This window comes from Stegastes partitus, unplaced genomic scaffold (assembly GCF_000690725.1).
Source record: "Stegastes partitus isolate 25-593 unplaced genomic scaffold, Stegastes_partitus-1.0.2 Scaffold24, whole genome shotgun sequence".
NCBI lineage: Eukaryota > Metazoa > Chordata > Actinopteri > Pomacentridae > Stegastes > Stegastes partitus.
The window spans coordinates 1,013,418-1,033,378 of NW_007577755.1; the positions used below are offsets into that span (position 1 = coordinate 1,013,418).

The 19,961-nt window shown below is 41.2% G+C and overlaps 3 protein-coding genes across 3 annotated transcripts; all 3 read right to left on the reverse strand.

Moving 5' to 3' along the window:
• Positions 1 to 838: 838 nt before the first annotated feature.
• On the reverse strand, positions 839 to 6,893 carry fance (FA complementation group E). Its single transcript, XM_008296508.1, has 10 exons — positions 6,694 to 6,893; positions 4,394 to 4,955; positions 3,792 to 3,836; positions 3,643 to 3,699; positions 3,240 to 3,383; positions 3,025 to 3,148; positions 1,504 to 1,579; positions 1,320 to 1,386; positions 1,087 to 1,212; positions 839 to 997 (listed from the first exon to the last, which is right to left on the reverse strand). The coding sequence occupies exons 1-10, from the start codon at positions 6,891 to 6,893 to the stop codon at positions 893 to 895; spliced, it is 1,506 nt and encodes a 501-aa protein (XP_008294730.1). The 3' UTR covers positions 839 to 892.
• Positions 6,894 to 7,931: 1,038 nt separating this feature from the next.
• Positions 7,932 to 11,784, reverse strand: mkrn4 (makorin, ring finger protein, 4). Its single transcript, XM_008296780.1, has 8 exons — positions 11,753 to 11,784; positions 10,241 to 10,369; positions 9,883 to 10,136; positions 9,731 to 9,801; positions 9,405 to 9,646; positions 9,200 to 9,307; positions 8,163 to 8,262; positions 7,932 to 8,054 (listed from the first exon to the last, which is right to left on the reverse strand). Exons 1-8 carry the CDS (start codon positions 11,782 to 11,784, stop codon positions 7,932 to 7,934), a joined length of 1,059 nt encoding a protein of 352 aa, XP_008295002.1.
• A 249-nt stretch (positions 11,785 to 12,033) lies between these two features.
• ppardb (peroxisome proliferator-activated receptor delta b) lies at positions 12,034 to 19,769 on the reverse strand. The gene is made up of 8 exons (XM_008296520.1): positions 19,393 to 19,769; positions 17,039 to 17,437; positions 16,775 to 16,926; positions 16,541 to 16,679; positions 16,228 to 16,430; positions 15,611 to 15,817; positions 15,272 to 15,515; positions 12,034 to 14,087 (listed from the first exon to the last, which is right to left on the reverse strand). Exons 2-8 carry the CDS (start codon positions 17,376 to 17,378, stop codon positions 13,840 to 13,842), a joined length of 1,533 nt encoding a protein of 510 aa, XP_008294742.1. The 5' UTR covers positions 17,379 to 17,437; positions 19,393 to 19,769; the 3' UTR covers positions 12,034 to 13,839.
• Between the last annotated feature and the right edge of the window lie 192 nt (positions 19,770 to 19,961).

Consider the following 19,961-nt stretch of genomic DNA (forward strand, 5'->3'; position numbering starts at 1 on the left):
CAAATCTGATTATTGTTGTATCAGAATATGATAAGAAGTATAGATATGTACATGCTCAATAGCAGAAACCCTTAAATCCTGTGCAGAACAGTAAATGTTCAAAGAAACAAACAACAAACTTGAATTTTATGGTTCACAGATACAAGCAGAATGTCTGTGCTGCTTCTGGTCAAGATGTCTGTGGTGATAATTCTGTATTATATATTACTAAGGACTACATTAGTTTTGTAGGTAAAATCAGAATCTTCAGGATGGCCAGTCACATAATTCTTACAAACTGTAACTATGGTGTAACAAAGATGTAGTGTAGTGAAGTGGACGTTTAAGAAATACTGAATTAAAATATTTAGATAATGTACCTTACAACTGTATTTAAACACAGTATTCAGTCAGTGTATTTAGTTACATTCATCTGCCTTATATGTGTGGAGAGCATGCTGAGAATTATGTGGTTACTAAACTGTGGAAACAAAAGAACAGGACATGAAAGACATTCCTGTCAAGTACAGTTTTTAGATTCCTCCACTGATCTAATCAGACAGAAGGGAAACCAGCCATGTCCACATGTCCACATCAAAAATCCAGAATTATCTATCATACAGGTCTGTAAAAATATTCTTGAGTTGCACACTGGGGTGTAGTTTTTGGCTCTCTCATGTATGGTTAGTTATGGAATGCTGGGAAAATGTGACTCAAACATGTCGTTAATTGAACTGACACTTGTCCAGAGCTCTGCGGGATGAATATGACAGCAGAATAACCTTTAGGTAAACAAAGCTCAGGTTAGCATTTCAGGGTAGTTTCTGTAAGACGTGAGAATAATCAGGTCAAGGCAAGATTACATAACTCACGTAAACAGGTTTATTAAAGTGCATCAGGTCAGAAGAAACATTCATGTGTGTGTGATTCTTTTCAAGGCAGCTTGCAGAGGCTTCTTGAGAAAGGTCCCATTTAACATCAGGCTACCAGACAGAGAGTGTTTGTGCGTAGCTGTCACCTGGAAGAACAGAGTCAAATATAGAAGGATTACAAATACTATTCATCCACTGTTCAGCCGTTATGCATGACATAAATGTACAAACTTACATTAGAGCTGTATTTGGTGAGTACTGTGAGCATCATTTTGGCAAACTTCACAGACTTTGTGAATTGAGGCCCCTGGCTGACGAGCTGTTCAGTGAACTGTGTGAAAAGTTCTTCATTCAAGACGGGCTGGGAAAAAAAATAAAACAAAAAAAAAAGCTGTGAACTCACTGATGGTGGATATTATGACTAAGTGATCTTTTAGCGTTTTTCCCATGACTACACAGATGGATTACCTTGGAGTCTAGCAAGCTGTGGATGATGGAGAGCACTGCCTCACTCCATGGGATTTTGAACGTCATTCTAAAATTCAAAAAATATGCATCAGTGGTTTACTTAAAAACAAAGGAGTCATTATTATTTTTGAGCTTTTATGTCACAGCAGTTATAATATAGCAGAGTTCAAATGTTTCATCTTACTGAAGCACCAGCAGTCTGTAGTGGGAATCCAGACAGCCTTCTATCAGCCTGTTGAGCAGCTCTGCCTGTGGAGGCCCTGAGAGCAAAACAAAGTTCAAAATAGAAGATTAACTGATGTTAGAGCCAAGGACTGTGTAAAAAGTTGTTGGCCTAGACCTCCATAACATCAAAGCATCTGTCTTGTTAATGTGTACTTGAACCAGGACTGGCGCCAGCTCCAGGGCGGCTGTTCTGTAACATACGGACTCTGATTCCAGTGAGACAGACCGGGCATGTTAAAAACAATCCAGTTTACTATTTTCTGCATTTTCTGGGCCTTTTTGTTGCACAAATACTGCACAAACCTTTTGTTTTCTATCACATTATTTACTGTGTTATTTTACATTTTTAGGGTTAGGCTTATTCTGTATATATGTATAAAGCATCTTGTTCAGCTGCTGTTATGCCTGAATTAGTGCCATCGTCGTCGTCATCATCATCCTTTCTTCTCGTAGATTAATCGTAGCAACCGGACTTGCTTGAGCTCCTTGAAGATTTTTCACCTCTCATCCAAGAGGCTTCATCGGTTCTGACTGACTAGTTGGGAGTTCCAGATACTTATATCCTTAAGGAGCCATTAACACCTGAGATTCAGTTTCAAGTGGGGGTTTGTTGCTCCTCCCTCTCGTTATGTGGGTCGTTAGTGCTCCCCCTGCCACAATGGGGTTCGTTTTTTGGCGAGGTGTCAATGCAGTTTCATCTTCCTGGGGAGAGTTCTTAAGACTGAATTGTAAACAGGTGAGAGGTGATGCCTAAGATCTCTCCCCAGGAAGATGAACCCACATTCACGCCTAGCTACAAAAGACCCTAACGAACCCCATTGTGGCAAGGGGAGCACTAACGACCCACATAACGAGGGGGAGGAGCAACAAATCCCCAATTAAAAACACACATTCCTACTCACTGTAGACTCATTTTTCACTGCAATATAAAGCCCTGCACCTATATAAAAAGAGTGCAACCCTGACTAAATATAGAGGGAAGTCAGAAATGTCTTCTGTGCTCTATAACAAAGTTATTCCATAAATCATTAAAAAGAAAAAAACAAAAGGTGAATTGCTGAATTTCTGTAAGCCTCACAAAAATTGTAAACACAGCCTGCAGTTCAGCCCAGTTCACCTGAAAAGTTCCTTAATGTTTGTCATGTGACTGTTGGTCAGTCATTGAAGTTTTATTTTTTACAGACTCTGTTCAGTGCAAATGGTTTACTTTTGGCAATTCTTTCAGTGAGGTATATTGTATAAACTGGTTTTATTGAAATACCACGATTCTAAGCTTAGATTTGCTAATTGTCCAGCGGAAGTGAAGATCATTATTTCACATTTCAGAAAGTTCAAAATCAGACAATTCTTTCTGTTGTTGCACTTTATGGCTAATAAGCACAATTTGTAAAAGATAACATTCCTTTCAAACCTGCCGGCAGGTTTTGGGGCTCAGAGAAATAATCGAAAAATCCCAATCGTACTTGGACCTTTTCCTCACCTATGTTGGTCTCCTCCAGCACTGGTCCAATCAGAGCGTGGCACATTGGTCTGGGATACTGGCTACACAGCGATGTCACTGCGGTGACCAGACACCTGGAGGCCGGTTCTGACAGGGACAAGACCTGTAAAGTACAGTTAGATAATACTCTATCAGTTTGACACACAGTGACACATTTTGCATCCTTTGCATGTTTTTTTTTTTTTTAAATGTACCTTCTCCAGTAAGAGGCTCTTGATGAGTGTTGCTGCTGTGCTGTAGCTGAGGTCAGGAGAGAGAGACAAAATGCTGCTGCACAGTTTAGGCAGAGTCTGTTCTGGTAGGCTGGACAAACTCAGCATGTTGCATAACACCTCCACCTAAACAGGACAGGTTGTTAAGAAATTGTTTTTAATTAGGACTTTTATTGAAGCTGCTGTATACTCACCTGTACAATGTCACACAATAGGTCTGAATGCCTACTAGTTTTGCAAAACTGTTGCAGCACATTGAAATATATATCGAATACTTTGTTTTCACATATGCATCAATGGGATACATAAGCACCTTTAAATATGTGCAATTCAAATCAATCACTCTCAAAAGATGTAACACAGCTATAACATTTTGAGCACAAACCTGGCTGGGGTCACAGTCGTTCAGCACTTTGAACACATCTGTGGAGCTCTGGTCCCACTGAAACAGACAATACAAATAAGTACAATGGAAGCAAATGACATTTTTAGTCTGTACTGTGCAAGCTAGAAAAAAGAAAACATCCTTCTTACCTCTGTCTGACTCTCCAGGAGATCTTTTATTTGAAGAACAGAGACCTAAATAAACACAAAATCAGCAGACCGGGTTTGTTAGTGTACCTTAACTTCTATAAACCAATATAATCTATCATTTTTGGGGTCATGATTTGAATTTCCATCCATCCATTATCTATACACCACTTAATCCTCACTAGGGTCGCGGGGGCGCTGGAGTCTATCCCAGCTGACTTAGGGTGAAGGCAAGGGACACCCTGGACAGGTCACCAGTCTATCACAGGGCTACACTGAGATATAGACAACCAAGCACGCTCACGTTCACACCTACGGACAATTTAGAATCACCAATTAACCTCAACACGTTTTTGGACTGTGTGGGAGGAAGCCGGAGAACCCAGAGAGAACCCACGCTGCACAGGGAGAACATGCAAACTCCACGCAGAAAGATCCCGGGTGTCCTCACCGGGACACGAACTGGCGACCTTCTTGCTGCGAGGCAACAGTGCTAACCACTGAGCCACCTTGCAGCCCATGATTTGAATTTGATTTGAAAATGCTGTTCTTTTATGGAAAGAAAGTGAAATTCTAAAAACGTGCCCAACGTCCTTACAGTTTACCTTTATGTGTTCAGGCAGGTCATCACAGCAACTAGCTGGTGCAGAAGCTTCTGCTGGAGCATCGCTTTCTGATCCACCTGGTGTCTCCATTTTTACGCTCTGTTCTTCAGCATCCACCTGCTCGTTCTCACAGATCTTCATCCGTTTACTCTGCTGTTCCATTTCCTCACCATCCGACTCCAGATTGATTAAACTACTCTTTCTTTTTCGTTGTGTTCCCAGCTCAGGTAAGTCAACTACATTCTGAGATTCAAAACGTACTGTGTCACTACTGAAGCACTCGGCCCACCCTCTAGTCTCACCAGAACCAGCCAAACGCTGTGACAGCTCCGTCAGTCTCTGGCTGCACTGTGAGCTGTACAGAGGCTGTTTACGATGGGTCCCCAGGTTCCTCTCCAGCTGTCTGACCAGAGCTGTGATCCAGGGGTTTGGATGAGAGTCCTGGCTGAGACATTTGAGCAAACGGTGGGCAGCGTTCACAGGAAGAGCTGAGTGCACCAGACACATGAAGGAAAGCAGGTTTTGTTTGAACAGCGCTGGAAACAGGCACACTAGTGGTTTACTGGAAGAAGAAGAAAGAAAGAAGCAATTTAAGGCCCAAGCTGTGGCTCATGTGGAAAGAAAGAGCCTGTAATAAAAATCAAAACACCAGGTTGCAAGCTCTTGTCATTCGCTTCCTTCCTAAATACAAGGAAATAACTAAACTACACACTTTAAACATGGTTTTTAAATCTAACACTGCATTTATAGACAGAGTAAAACAAGCCTAAAGAATGAAATATGACTGAGAAAAACAGAATACTGAACCTACATCTTGAAATAATTCAGGATATTTTGTCTTCTATAACATAGGTGTAATAAATAACATTCAGCATCTGAAATATAATTTAAATAAAGAAATGTTTCATATTATCAAAACTTAAAGTACTTGTTCTGCTAAGAAATACCCCACTATGACCAGAATGTGCCATATTATTACATTAGCAGATTGGTAACATTGATGAATTAATTTACTGATGTTAACTACGTCACGTAAGTCCATGTAGTCGGGTCCAAAGAATCACAAAATATGATACACATTTTAAGGAAAATCATGTGAAACATCTCTTTTATTGGACTGGTATAAAGCCCTAAAAATGAATCTTCTTATACTTTAACGGTGTATTACATTTTATAATCTTGTGGGTTCTTTTGTTTGTTTTTTTAAAGTAAAACATTAAGGTGAGTAACAATTAGTGGCTACGCCTGTCAGATAGTGGAGTAATGAGTATATGTAGAACAAAAAATTAAAGTATCAAATTTCAAATACAAATTCCATGAAAATGTACTTGAGTACAGTAGTAAATATAGCTAATTCTAGCAGTTACTACCACTCACTGAGAGTCATTATTTGTTCCTATAGACATTGCTGTGTTGCAGCAGTGGAAATCAGAAAAGCACATTTGCTCAAGTCCTGCACTTCACTAAAACTTTGAGGTGCTTCTACTTGACTATTTCCATCTTACTGTATTTTATACTTTATACTCCAATACATTTCAAAGGGAAAGTTACAATAATTTATCAGCAAGATGAAGATTTCACACTATGAATAACACAAATGTGTAAATTAACATGCACTGTACAAATGAATGAATAAAATCTAACTTTTTTGGCTTCTTATAAAAAGCATGAAATGAGCCAAGACTCCACAACTGAAAAAATGTATTAGACCTCTGTTTACTTTTCTTTTCCTCGATTAATCTAATTTTTCTGGTGTCCTCGTATATAAAAGTGCGTGTAAAGCCGTAGGAAGCAGCTCCAGCAGGAGCAGCAACAGAAACATGCTTCTGACACACTAAAGCATTAGCATCATTAATCTGACGACGTAAAGAGAATTTAAGAAGTAATCCCCCAAATCCTTCACTAACCGAAAGAATACAAAGTACAGGTTTGTGGTTTTGTTTGACTGTTTTTATACTTCCTCTATATTAATCAGTCTGAAGGACTTAAACCAAACTTTTACTGTACTACAAATACATTTTATTGCCCATGCATGCTTAATTTTATGGGCTACTTCTATATCATAAGTAAACTATGTTACAACTTCTTTCACCATTATCGCACTGTGACAAGCTAAATTATAAAAGTAGCGATTAGAACTTGTGCACAGTTCAAATCCATGCGGTTAACAAACCTGCACGTTTAGGATGGAGCTACAGTCGTTTCTATGGCAACACAAGTCATGGCGGCGTTGCTATGGTAAACCCTGAAGTAAACGGTGACAGCTGAATGAACGGCAGACATATGTCTACTTTACTTACACAGTCAGCGGCTCGGTGTCCGCCTCTGGACGGCTGACTTCGTGTCGGCACAGTGTTTCTAGGAGGTTTCCCAGCGAGGTGTCGGGGTTCGCCCGCTGCTGCTTGCGGAAGACAGCCAGCGCTGTGTGAGCCCCGGAGCCTCCCGACAGCAGCGAACGAACCAGTAGCCTCGACTGGCCGTCAAAGCGACACAGAAACATGGCGACCTCCAGACTCCCAGGTGAAGCTTCACGACAAGTTTGAACTCCCAGTCGGGGCTTTTCACCCACATGTACTGTGAACAGACAACCTGCTTCCCCGCCAGTTCTGTTTACATTTCTTATTCGCTTGTAATTTAGCAACACGTGTGCTCCACACCTCCACCTAGTGGCAGGTCGACATGTCTCTAGCTACTTCAGTGTCAATGAAGAGCTCCACACATTTTTTCAATAGGCAAAGTGTGAAACAATGTTTTATTTTTTGTGTACAAGTACAGCTTGTTTAAAAGAAATAAAATCTTCACATTTTGTGTTCTTGCCAAAACTAGGAAAAGGGAGACATGTCTATCATATGAGGCAGTTATCATCAATAGTGGACATTAGCAAGAAGGGGTACAGTACACTTATTACCTTTAGGCAATTAAAACTAACATCCACACAACACTTTTAAAATATCAAAATGGTGCAAATTCCTGGGACAAAAGTCTAAATAGAGCACTCATTAAATCGATAGGGAGGCTAACATTCTGCAACATGTTTCAAAGCACTATGGCTGTGGTGATGAATAAAAAATAGAAACCTTAACCGGGATGGAACGAGTCATCAACAAGATCAGGAATACTAATTAAACATATGTCCAATCTGGACTGTTTACATCAAGAGCAGAGTCAATAAACCACACGTCATGGTGACCTAGACATACACAAGCTAAATTCCAACCAGACTACAGCAAATACATTCACAGATAGTTCATCTCTGGTTATAGGAGCGCTCATTAGTGAAATCACCTGCTGTAGTCTGATGACAAACCTGAGCACACCTGACACTCCATGTTGCATGACTCATATCCCCAGATCTTGATTAAAGGCTACTCAAAGATGGTTTCAAAGCCAATTCCAAGAAGACAGAAGGATCAAAACACAGCCATGTGTTCTCCTGGGGCCAACAATTATTTTTAAGGTCCCATTCAGTGTTTTTTTTTTGGTTTTTTTTTTAAAGCAATGACAAAGAATGAAAAAGCTCAGAAACAATTCTCCTCAGTTAGGTAAAAAGGAAGTCAAAGACATCATCGTCATCCCCAAGAAGTGTCACGGCTATGAAAAAATTACGCAGATCTAAGAAATCACCTTCATCTTCATAGTCGTTGTCGTCCTCTGTGGGATACTGTGAGCAGAAAAAGAATGCAGGTGGAACGTAAATGACAAATCTACCAACTAATGCATCCAAACAGTGCTGAAAACTTATAGTACACTCCAAGACTACTGCATTTACCTGATATGACCTGGGATGTGCAGGTTTATTATGGCGGTAGAGGCACTCTGTTTTGAAGGGACAGCATCTGTATCGTGTATAGTAACTGCAGGTTTTCTTACTAAAAATCAAAAAAATGAGAGAAGCTTCAATTGCACGTATGCATTCTTGTCACAAGAATTCTGCACTGGCATGAGATTTCCAGCATTTCTACACTTATCTTGACATGATACAAAACATTGAAGGCTGCAAATCAAGTTAGGGGTATATAATTTCTTAAGCACATCCACATTTTGCATTCAAGTCTAATGCAGCACCTTTTCCATTCCTCATAACGGGCCTGTAGTCCCATCTTTTCAATAGACTTAAAATTGAATTCATCTGAGTGAATCTAGCAGGATTCCTTGCAATATGTTTAATGCATCATCTCCTTAACTAGAAGGCTAGATTCTGTTTGGTTGTAGTATGTTGTTTAAAATCATGTGACACGTGGCAATTGTAGGTCCAAGAACTAAGCATCTTTTAGACGTGATAAGTTAAATTATAAAGTTGAATTTGTAACAGCTAACATAAGCAATTTCCTCTTGAGGATCAATAAAGTATTTCTGAATCTGATGACAGAGCAACTTTAATCTGCAGTCAAAGGCAGTTTTTATTATAATGGGCAACCTGTAGATCAGGTGTTTTCAGCTTGATTAAGAGTCTAAATAAGTTGTTTAAGGTCACCAATTATGATTATACAATAGTTCATGTCAAAGTCAGTGTAGCAAAGTAATGCAAGTTGTACATTACAAAGGATTTACAAATTGCTGGTGAAGTTCTCCATTTGCAAACCCGTGGCACATTGCATAAACACAACATAGTGCAGCCAGATAATTATAATCATCTTTAAAAATTTGGGTCACTTTTATTTTTGATAAGCTGACTAGTTTCAAAATATGCTAAACAAAAAACATTTCAAATTGCAGTGGTGTGGACACTCAAGAGCTTTAAAAAGGTCAGCATTGGACTGAAAGCCTGTGCTGCAGCACTGCTATCAAAACTAAATTCACACGTACCTGAATTTCTCTTTGAATGCAGCAATTACATTTTCCTTTGCTTGTCCTTCAACCCAGTATTTGCTAGGCACATAAAAGGGAGACCTCACTCGGCACTGAGGGCAGCTCCTGGGGAATAAACATTACACAAGGATCTCAGGTCAAATCATTGACAGTATGTTGTTGGATGCTGCTGCCTTGACTTTCAATTATGACTGAAACTTACTTTACCACGTCCGGCCCGAGGTCTTTAGTTTTCCTCCAGGTCATTATGCATTCTAAACAGAAGGAGTGATTGCAGTTTGGCAAGATTCCAAAAACTTGGTTTCTTCGATGCGTCTTTTCATACACCTTGTCCATGCAGATACCACAGGTCACGTTTATACTCTGGAGGACTGCCTCAGTTTCCTCTGCTTGGGTACTAGAGGCTGCAGCAGCAGCAGCCCCATCTTCAGATGAAGAGGACTCCTGAACACAAACATGCTACAATTGGTAAAATGCTCCTGGCTTCAACCTAGTTTAATTATATTACTATGCTTTTTGGATACAAACCTCCTCATTTGTTGCATGGCATGCACCTACTTGAGCACTTCTGGAGCTGTGAGCAAGTTCTGAGGAAGTATCTGCAGAGAGAAAAAAAAAAAAGTATCAAATCTGGAGACATGCTAACTTAAGTCAGTTTAACCTGTGAAAACCACACGTACCTTGTGATGGTTCTTCAGCAATATTTGCTGTCGGGTGTCCAGTGTTCTGAGAATTTGAGGCGTTAACCATCGGCTCTGATCTGCTGCATTCCTGCCTGGAATGCTGCCCATCTTCTTCACTTTGCAGAAAAGCTGGTTCTGACCCTCTTCTGTCAGGTGGAGCAAAGGCAACACTGGAGGAGGAGACGGCCGGCACTGAACCTCTTCTGCCTGCAGCAGCTGTATCAACTTCAGGCTGAAGGACATGGAAATACCTAGCAGTGGAAAATACTGAATGAGCAAAGGAAATGTGTACATGTCATCCTCAATTAGTTGTATACAAAAGGAGGGGGGGGGAAGAGAAAAAGAAATGGCTTACTTGCAGCGTTCACCATACCAGCATCCACCTTTCTGAAAGTGCTTACATATCTGGGATGATGGTACAGCTGGCAACTCGTGTCGATAATTACACCTCAGACCAAATCGACAAGAGCCATTTAGGAAACGTCTGTAATAAAAACAGGAGAAAATTTTTACTTTTGGGAGCTGGTTCTTGTCAGCTCCCACTTCACCCTCACTTTACCACTTGCTAGTTTGTTTCAAAATAGATTTTCAGATTTCACCATTTGCAAACAAGTCTATAAAAACAGGCCAACTCCTGCACATGCTGCCAAACTGACTAGATGTCTCTAATCTCGTTGTACACTGTATACTGACAATAAAGGGCAGTCATTCATTCATCCTTGCTCGAGTCTTACTACTTTGACTTACAGCCCAAGCTGAGTAGAAACTGATGAGCATTTTCTCGCTTTATTTTTTTTTGAAGTCTGACTTTATTGCTTCAAGTTTGTTTTTTTGCATTGCACATTTTCTTCTTGTTTTGAAGCATGTTTGTCACAAGTCTTTTAACCATGTTCAAAGTAAAAAATAACTTGTGTAACTACTGAAACAGCACAGCAGTGAAGCATTTCTTTTAAAGATTTGTAGGAAAGGACCATTTATGTGTAGGGTTAGCAAACAAAGTTGGAGGCTGCCTGCCTAACAATTGATGGTTTTAAAGCTGTGTTTGGATTTTAACCAAGAAAACAAAAAAGAAAAAGAAAAAACAGACATGAGCCCAAGTCAAGTGAAAATATTTTTGATTTATGTTTAAGTTTTGACTACCAGAGGAACTGCTGTAGGGGCTAAAAAACCCAAGGGCTCCCCAGTAATCCAGCCTGTTTGAAAACCAACACTATATTCAGTACAGTTAATTAAACAGCTTTTTTAAACAATATCAAGCTGAATATCTTCTACTGTGATGTCCAGTTACTCATCCGAACCATGTCAAACATAAACACAATGTAAAACCGTCTTTAGTCACTTGCTAATGCCACATATAGCCATAAACTGTCAAACTTAAAAAGAAAAATGACTTTAAAATCAATTTTTTGGCAAATCGGTATAAATAATTTAAGGCTTATTGGGTGGTTTTGATGGCAAACTGAGGCGCAACAGCTAAATCTTCACCTACACAGCCAGCAGCTCCTCAGTCAAAACACCAAACGTGTGTTGCCGTTAACCAAGTTCAAGTTAGCAACAGACACTAACAAGTTTTGGCTAATATTTCGACATTACCGACACATACATACTTTTGAAACCACATAGCTCTTAAACGCCAACACTGCCCACCCCAACTACCGGTCAAACATCAATCGAAAACGCCCCGTTCAATATATTTTCGGCAACTTTTTAAAGCAAAAAAACACTTTTTTTTTTCGCCATAACGTTCGTCTTGGAACGTCGCTCGGCAGCAAGTTTAACCACCGTAGTTTGTTTTTGTGTTTTAAGCTTTGTTCTCTCCGGTTTTCGGTCTTTTTTTACAGTTGAAGATTTACACACAAACACCTACCTGCAGATACCTCCATAGCGAGTCGGCTCCATCCTCCGTGTGTTTTGAGCAGGCCGCCGAGATCCCTCCATCACCGGCTCTAAATAGTTGACAGCCGGTTCCTCTTACCAATTAACGTCGCAACGGACCAATAGAAACGTGACGCATGACGTAAGCACGTCACGTCCTCCAGGTTCAGTTCAATTGAATTAGTTAATAACAGCAGCTTTAAAAACAGCAGATAAACTGCACTTTCATGAGTCAGCTTCATGCTTTTTTTAAAAAATGGAGAAAAATCAGTGTTAATATTTCTAATCAAGTTTATAAGTGAGATATCACTAAACTAGATCTGCAGATAGGTTACATGTGACCATAAGGAGGAAATTATTTCAAGTCTTGACATTGTGTTCGTGAACAAATATGTCAACCCATCACTTACACAGGCATAGAGGTAGTTTACATCAATCTTTTTTTTTTCTTTTGGTGTAATTTTACCCATCCATCCGCACCCTTTGCTAGCTTGGCACACCACACATCAGCCAATAATATCAATTTGCAAATGTGTACCAATAGCAGGAATTAAGGCAAAAAAATAAATGTCAGGGATCAGGTGAGACAGCGGAAAAATGTCACAGATCGTACATTAGAGGTAGATAGGGATCAAGACAGGTAAGAGCACAAGAAGAAGCTTCGGAAAGGTGGACTGTGTGCACCAGCGCTGACATAGTGAAGTCCATTCAGAGTACGTACAGTGAAAACAGAAGACACAGAATATGGGAAAAGAAACATTGGAAACGCATTGATTGTGGCTACAGTATTATAAGGCTGTTACACTTTGTGCCCCTCCTAACAAGACAAATCAGACCATACACAAAAAAAAAAAAAAAAAAAAAAAAGAGTAGTAATCTAGGACTGTGTATATCTTGAATACAAAAACGACATATGATACTAGATGCTGGATGCTGCCATTTCAATTGTCATCAAATTTCCCAGGACCAATATCATGGTTCGGTATGCTGGTTTAAGGTAAATCCCGCTGATCCATGCAATCCAGACTCCTCATCAAGGAATGGTTTTGTTGGTACGCTTGATGAGATATTTGGTACAACCTAAGCTAAACAGGCAGCCACGTAATATGAAAAAACACATATACTTAATACATGAAACAAGATAATTCATGTTTTGCCCTTACAAATATGATCAACAATTACAAATAATTAGTAACATAATTACAAAGAATAAGCTAAAAACCTTTAAATGGCAAGTTCATTGTATTTTGCATGTGAACACAAAGAAAGAAAATAATAAACATGCTGTCCCTTGTACTTGAACAGGTCACGTGTTTATAGTGTCAGCTTCAGAAACAAAATCTGTGCAGCACAGTCCAACAGTAACCGCTTGGGTAGATGGCTTTAAGACAAAACTTGGATCTCACATTTATTGACAAATGGAAATGGTATTGCACAGACAGTTGCATTGATGAGCTCTACACTGCTGGAGCCAGCCCAGTTTGTGTTCTTTAAACCAAATGGCAAAGTGGCGGTCATAGATGATGATGATGATAATGATGTAAACAAATACCAATTTGTGCATCTTCAGCTTCGCTAAAAGTCTGAGAACAATTACAATCACTCTTGCAAGGTATAAACTGATGTCTTACTTCTATTTCAACTATGCCATTGGTGTAAGAACGTGAAATGCTTTCCCTTCTACAGCAAAACACAGAGCCGAGGAGGAGAGGCTCTCTCTCTCTCGACACTGCTCTGGGGTCAGCTTTGCTATTAGGATGAAACAGGAGCAGCCTCAGTGAGAAAACACATCGTTCTTTCTGTTAAGTGACCGTCGTGGGAAACTAGGACCTGCAGCAAATGATTCCAGATGCTCACCACTCGCACACACACACATACACTCACTACTGTGCTGATGGTAATGCTGACATTGTGAAAACTTTGCTGATTGTGTTAGCCCTACCAGGTGAGTTTGCCTCATCTGCACGTTAAAATCCATGCCCATACGTGGAACAGTGCTTGAACTGAATGCAGTGTATTGTTAGAAATGTAACTTCAGTCTGTAACAGTATTGCTAAAAGCAGTTTGTGCCGGAGAATACTAATACATGTCTTTGTAGATCTCCTGTAGTAGAGGGTGAAGGGAGGTCTCCGACTCAGTCTTTTTGATCTTTTGGACAAGCTGAGCGTTCTCAGTAACCAGCTGACGGAGGTCGGCCATCTTCTGAAGCAGCTTGGGGAAGAGGTAGACGGAGTCAGAGTGGTTTGCTTGGAGGTGGAGGTCCAGGGCCTGGAGGATGCTGTCCTGACTCTGCTCCACCTGCTTCACGTTCATTAACCCGGGACGATCTGGGAGGACAAGAAGGCACCGAGAGACAGCTTAGGAGCCACGATTTATTCTGAGCAACCAAGCAAGACAGAGCTGCCGCAATTAGTCAGCACAAGCATTGACCGCAATATTTTAAAAAACCAACATGTGGTTTTTAGATTCATTTTAACATGTTTTTTTTTTTTTTGTGCCTATGTTAATTGCTGCATTATGATGTCAGATTTTTTGGGGGTCAAGCAGCCCTCAGCGCTCCAGTTTTAGACATCTACAGCTGCAGCAGAGCGCAAGTGTAAAGTTTTAAACTGTTACAAAACAAAAAAGGTGGTTTGTACACTCTGAAAAGTTTCCATTGCATATCACAGCAGCACCTGAAGAGAAAACACAGGCGTTCAATCTCACAGATGCACCACCAGAAAATCAAAACCATCAAAAGTGTTTTATGTATTAATTAGTAGGGAGAGGATTTTTATTATTATTATCTTTTGTCCATGAAGATTTTAACTACACCTATAAAGTAAAAGAACTCATGAATAAAATTAAATGATCACTTTGACTTATTGTAGGAAAATATTGGTGAAAGAGTTGCTCGATTAATTGATATAAAAACAGAAGCACTTGGTAGCAGCCCTAAAGTAAGACCTTTAAGATGGTCAAAATGGAATTTAATACTTGTGTCACCTACTTGCAAGCACAAAACTATGATTGAAAACTAATAGGGACAATAAAGCTTTGAATTATTTATTATTGTATCAGATTTTCTGTACTTGCTAGGAACAGAAAATCCCTAGTGATATAAAGAATTTTATGCATGCAACCTGGACTCAGCCTAAGTCGTATAAAAATAAAAACGATGAATGGATTAACCAGTGAAAATATTCATTTATTTACATTCATGTCTCAACTAAAGCAAACACTGGGCCATTAAGAGACATATATTCCTGACTATGATAGCTATCGGCAGTGACGCTGTTTTCCACAGATCCTATGTAAAAACCCTGTTGAAACAATCCCAGTTTTTTAAAGAGTTAAAGTCACCTGACAGTCCACATTTAACATTACTGCCGAAACTACTAAATAACTATGGAAGATTTAAGACTTTGTCACACTTTCTAACTTTTGAGGGAAAACTACAGTGTTTTGAAGCACACTGAACAACACAAAAAGTAAAAGCTTCATTGTTTACCAGAAGACCCTTCAGTCTCACCTCCACAGAGAATAATGGCAGCAACAAACAGGGCCAGGTCGCTGTCATCCAGCTCCAGGGCATTGAACTTGACGGCAAACTCAAACTTGGGCTCCATGATCTCACTGAAGGGCTTTCTTAAGCTGCGCAGGAACTCCCTTGTCACGAAGCCTTTGCCATTGGCCACCAACAGTCCATCTTTGTTCATGAGAGACGGCAACATGGCAAAAATAGCCTCGTGCACTCCATACTTCAGCAGAGTCACCTGCACAAAGCACACAGTTGTCTGTCAGTGCTTCCTCTAAAGAGACACACAAATATAGTCGAGTTGTACGGCTAACCGAGGACACGGTGACTCACCTGGTCATTAAGAAAGAGGTCCACAAACCCTGGAATGCACTTGGCAAACTCGGTGAGCTCGCGCACAGTCTCCACCGTCGTGCACTGGCAGCGGTAGAATACGTGAACCCCGATCTCCTTGGTCAGAGGTGCACCGTGAAGTAACTGGCTCCATACCAAACCACTCTCTGCTTTCCAGAGTGTGTCCACATCGTAGATCACAAAAGGCTACGAAAAGGGCACAAACAACTTTTGAACAATCTTATGTAAATGCAAAGACACAGAACTAGAATACACCTGATTTGACATTTATGGAAGATTTGCATAAATTACAACAATGGAATAAGCACATAAAAACAGACACTTAGTGGTTCTCTCGCATATTTCCTGGCAATGTTTTTACTTAGAATAAGTCTGACTGACTCATCATGTTTTCATTCCAAACAGATAACTTTTCAAGCAACTGTTAAGAGTCAGAGAGGTTAAAGCCACAGGTCCCTCACAACACATGTAACAACATATTCCATTAAAGTGACAAAAACCAAAGAAAGAAAAAAGAATTCGAAAGAGAAAAGCTTAGAGGAATATTTTGCCATTACTGAGGTTCATGTAGTATATATCTGAATAAGATAACGTACTGCGGTGCTGCTGGTTTTGCCTGTCAAGATACTGCGGGCCCTCTTCTTGGTCATACTGAGGTTTTTCAAGTAGGCTGTGTTGACTTGTTTGGCCAAGGTCTTCAGGTCCGAGCCACCTGGTTTGCCAAGGTTCAGTTCCTCTGCAAGCAGGCCTGCAACCAGCTTCTTCCTCTCCGCCTCAGGCATACGTCCATATCGGATCGCTGAGCAAACACACACACATTCACATGCTGGTCTGACTTTGAGTGGACATTTCCAAAACAAATCAGTTCTGATACCTGGTTTTGTTTTTCTGACACATTTCCTTACTTACCATCGTGGGACATTCCCAAAGACAGGCACTTCTGGAAGCGACAATATTGGCACTTGTTACGATTCTTCTTCTGAATCTTGCAGGAACGCTCACAGCGCTCATATTCCAGTTTCATCCTCACGGTCCGCCGAAAAAAGCCCTGAGTGGAAAACAACAAAACCAGTTCAGCAACTGCAGGTATTGAACTTTCTTATCTTACTAAGATTTTCTGCTGCGATACACAAACTGTGTTACCTTACAACCTTCACAGGCGTGTACTCCGTAGTGGAAGCCTGAGGCCTTGTCCCCGCAGACCTTACACTCCACACTGATCCCAGACCCTGCGCTGTCTTCTCGACCGAGACGCAGCTGTTCTGACAGCGAAGGCGACGACGTATGAGACAAGTCTGTGTTTTTAAAAAGAAAGCATGAATATTAATGCTCATGAATTGTCAGTCTGTCTAACAATGCTGCACTCCAGTCTCTAGAAGGCAATTCGCAGGATTTTGAAATAAATACCTGTGTAGCTGGACGATGCACTGCTGTTTTGCTTGTTGTGATTGTTCTCGTCCTGATCTTGACCCTCTTTCTGTTTTTTCTTCTGGTCCCCTTTCAGGCCTTTAGAAGCAGGCGCTACCTCCTTCTCCTCCTTGTCCTCCTCATCCTCACTTTCCCTGGCCTTTAACTCCTGCAGGTCAGTCGACTCCGACACACTAGTCCCCCCACAACTGTCTGAGCCTGCAGACTCCCCTTCCGGCGGCGTCCACCTGACGTCAGCTGTGTCCTGGGGGGACTTGGGCTCGCAGTAGCCGTTTACCCGTTCATGCTGCTCTGTGGCAGTTTGCTGAAACCCTTCCATGGTTCCTGTTGAAGCTGACTCAGCGGCTCATCTCCTGTCACGTAGCCATCATAGCTCCACTGTTTAAAAACAGAATCATTTCTTTTAGTAACGCAATATAACACCCATGTGTACTTAACATGTCGATTAAGTACTGCGCCACAATGAGCAGCTGTTCACACTTAACTGACCTCAAAAGCCCTCATATCATCTAACCTGCTCTTATATCCAGCGTGTGAGAGGTTAACAGTTCAAATCCAGCTTGTCTCAACACGTAGCAGGGCCACATTTGCTCCCTGAATGGCAGTTTTTGTTTTTTTTTAATTCACATTCACTACAATGAGTCCATTTAGAAGTCTTTGACGTGTTTGTTTAGGTGTCCTTCAGTCAATTCTGACTGATTTTGTTTGAGCAACCAGGGAGTGCCCTTGATACTCACAGACCTATGACATGAGATACACAGGCTTCATAGTCATACCTAGATTACCAATGAAGCAACAAGAAGGAGCCTCACACCACTGAAAGCCCTGAATCATGGTATTAAAAGAGGTTGGTGATAAGAACAAAATCCTCTATCATGGAATATGTCATTTTAAATCTAGAATTCAATATATCTCATGATTTCACAGGAAGCACAAATGAGCAATTGTTTGTTGCAAGTTCTGACAAATAAAGGGACCTTATCTCATGCAAAAACCAAACAGCAGCGCTATTAAGCAGTCCTGCTCATTGATTTGCAGCATTTCCCACAATAGCTTATACATGCTTGAACACTTTCAGTTTCTGTCCATGAGACTAAAACACATTCATTCTTCAGTCCTGGCTGAGGTCACTCTCAGGTTGTTAAAGAATTCAATTAAAGGTTCTTTTGATTACTTTTAAAGCTCTACACGCTCTGCCTCCGCTCTTCATCTCGGAACTTTTAACCCATTTTTTCTGCAGATCAGAGAATCACCTGCTGTTAAAAATTCCACAGTACAGGCTTAAAACAAAGGGGGACCGTGCTTTTACTGTTTTAACCCAAACACTCTGGACCAAGCTCATGACTTAGTTCAGGAAGCTTTTAAAAACTAACCTGCACAGGCCGGCATTTGCATATTTTATGTGTTCTACCGCCTTTACTGATGTTTTAATGCATTCCTTTAATGTTTTACTAATGCTTTTCAATGCTTTGTAAAGCAACTCCAGCTCCAAAAGGTGCCACTGAGATAAAGTTTACTATGATTGAAGTTCATTCGCTCTGGCTTCCCTGCATCTTGAACATGTCGCTCTGTTCTCTGTGCTATCTCGAAGCAGCATAAACTTTGCCTCTATTGGAGACATCTGTATTATTGTTTGCCTCAGTTCCATGGCAGGGTGCGCAGTGTACTTGGTGGGTGCTTTAAGGGGACAGGGTGCATGCACTATGTACACACTGAGCACTGTTGATCGCTGGTGGAGGCGGTAGGGGAGAGGGCTTTGGGGGTGGGGGTTACATTTTTACCCGGGGCCCCCTAGTGGATTAATCCGTCCATGTATGTAGCTGTGCCCTGACAAACATCCACAGCCTCCGCTTATTGGAAATGTTTGAGTGTTTTCAGAGTGAACACTGGCCTTGTGCGCTGTCCCAAGGCGGCACAAAGTCTAAACGTTGTTTTCAGGAATTAAAAAACACCCAAATTTCGAAGTGTTAAGACTTGTCGTCCGGCAGACAACCTGTCACACTGGTTCTCGGAAATATCTGCTAACACTACTGTGAAATGTATGACTCACTGACAGGACTGTAACTAGATACGAGCATCTGAGAAATGAAACGACTGCCAACTTATAGACATGGCTACCGTCAAACTTTTTGTTTTTTTCGCTCGTGGTAAAAACAACTACAGATGTATGAGCGAGCAGCTTCGTCCGTCGAAGTCTCCGCTCTGTTAGCTAACTTAGCTAGTTAGCTACTAACCTTGGATATTGACTACTACTAGCTAGCCGTTAGCGTGGCTGACCCACATTCCCGTGTGTGCCTTTAAATAACGTTAGCTGGCTTGCCAAGTTAGCTTACCTCTCCCAGTAGTGCTGCTGCTTCGGAAGATGTTCACGCTAAACGCGGCTACACGCAAACAAGCAGCGAAAACAGTCCCGAGTCCCGTCCAGGATCGATCGGCTGTTGACAAGTTGTTTGAAGTCACCAGCGGGAGTTAGCGGCTAACAGCAGAGCAGCTAACGTCAGACTGCTAACTAACATAAACTTAGATTGATTCGGGCCTCCGCGTAGCAGTGCCGGGCTGACAAACCCGGCGAGAAGAGGAGAAAATTAAGAGCAGTGCGGACACATCTGCTGGCCACCATATCACAGGCAAATAAGCGTAGTTAGCTGGTAATCCCTCCCCGACTCTGTGCCCTGGCTTTGCTTTACTCTGCTTTGCTTTGCTTTGCTTTGCTTGTCTCCCCCCCCCTTCGTCACATGCCAGGACACAGCGCCCCCCGCACCGCACACATCCGACTGGATCCTGCAAACAGCTTTCCGACTGAGGAGTCAAGGTCTCCGTGAAATACAGAATAAGCTGTTGTTGTTGCAGTCAGCAACTCGGACGCATGTCCTGCCTCCGTACAGACACCGAGAAGCTTTGT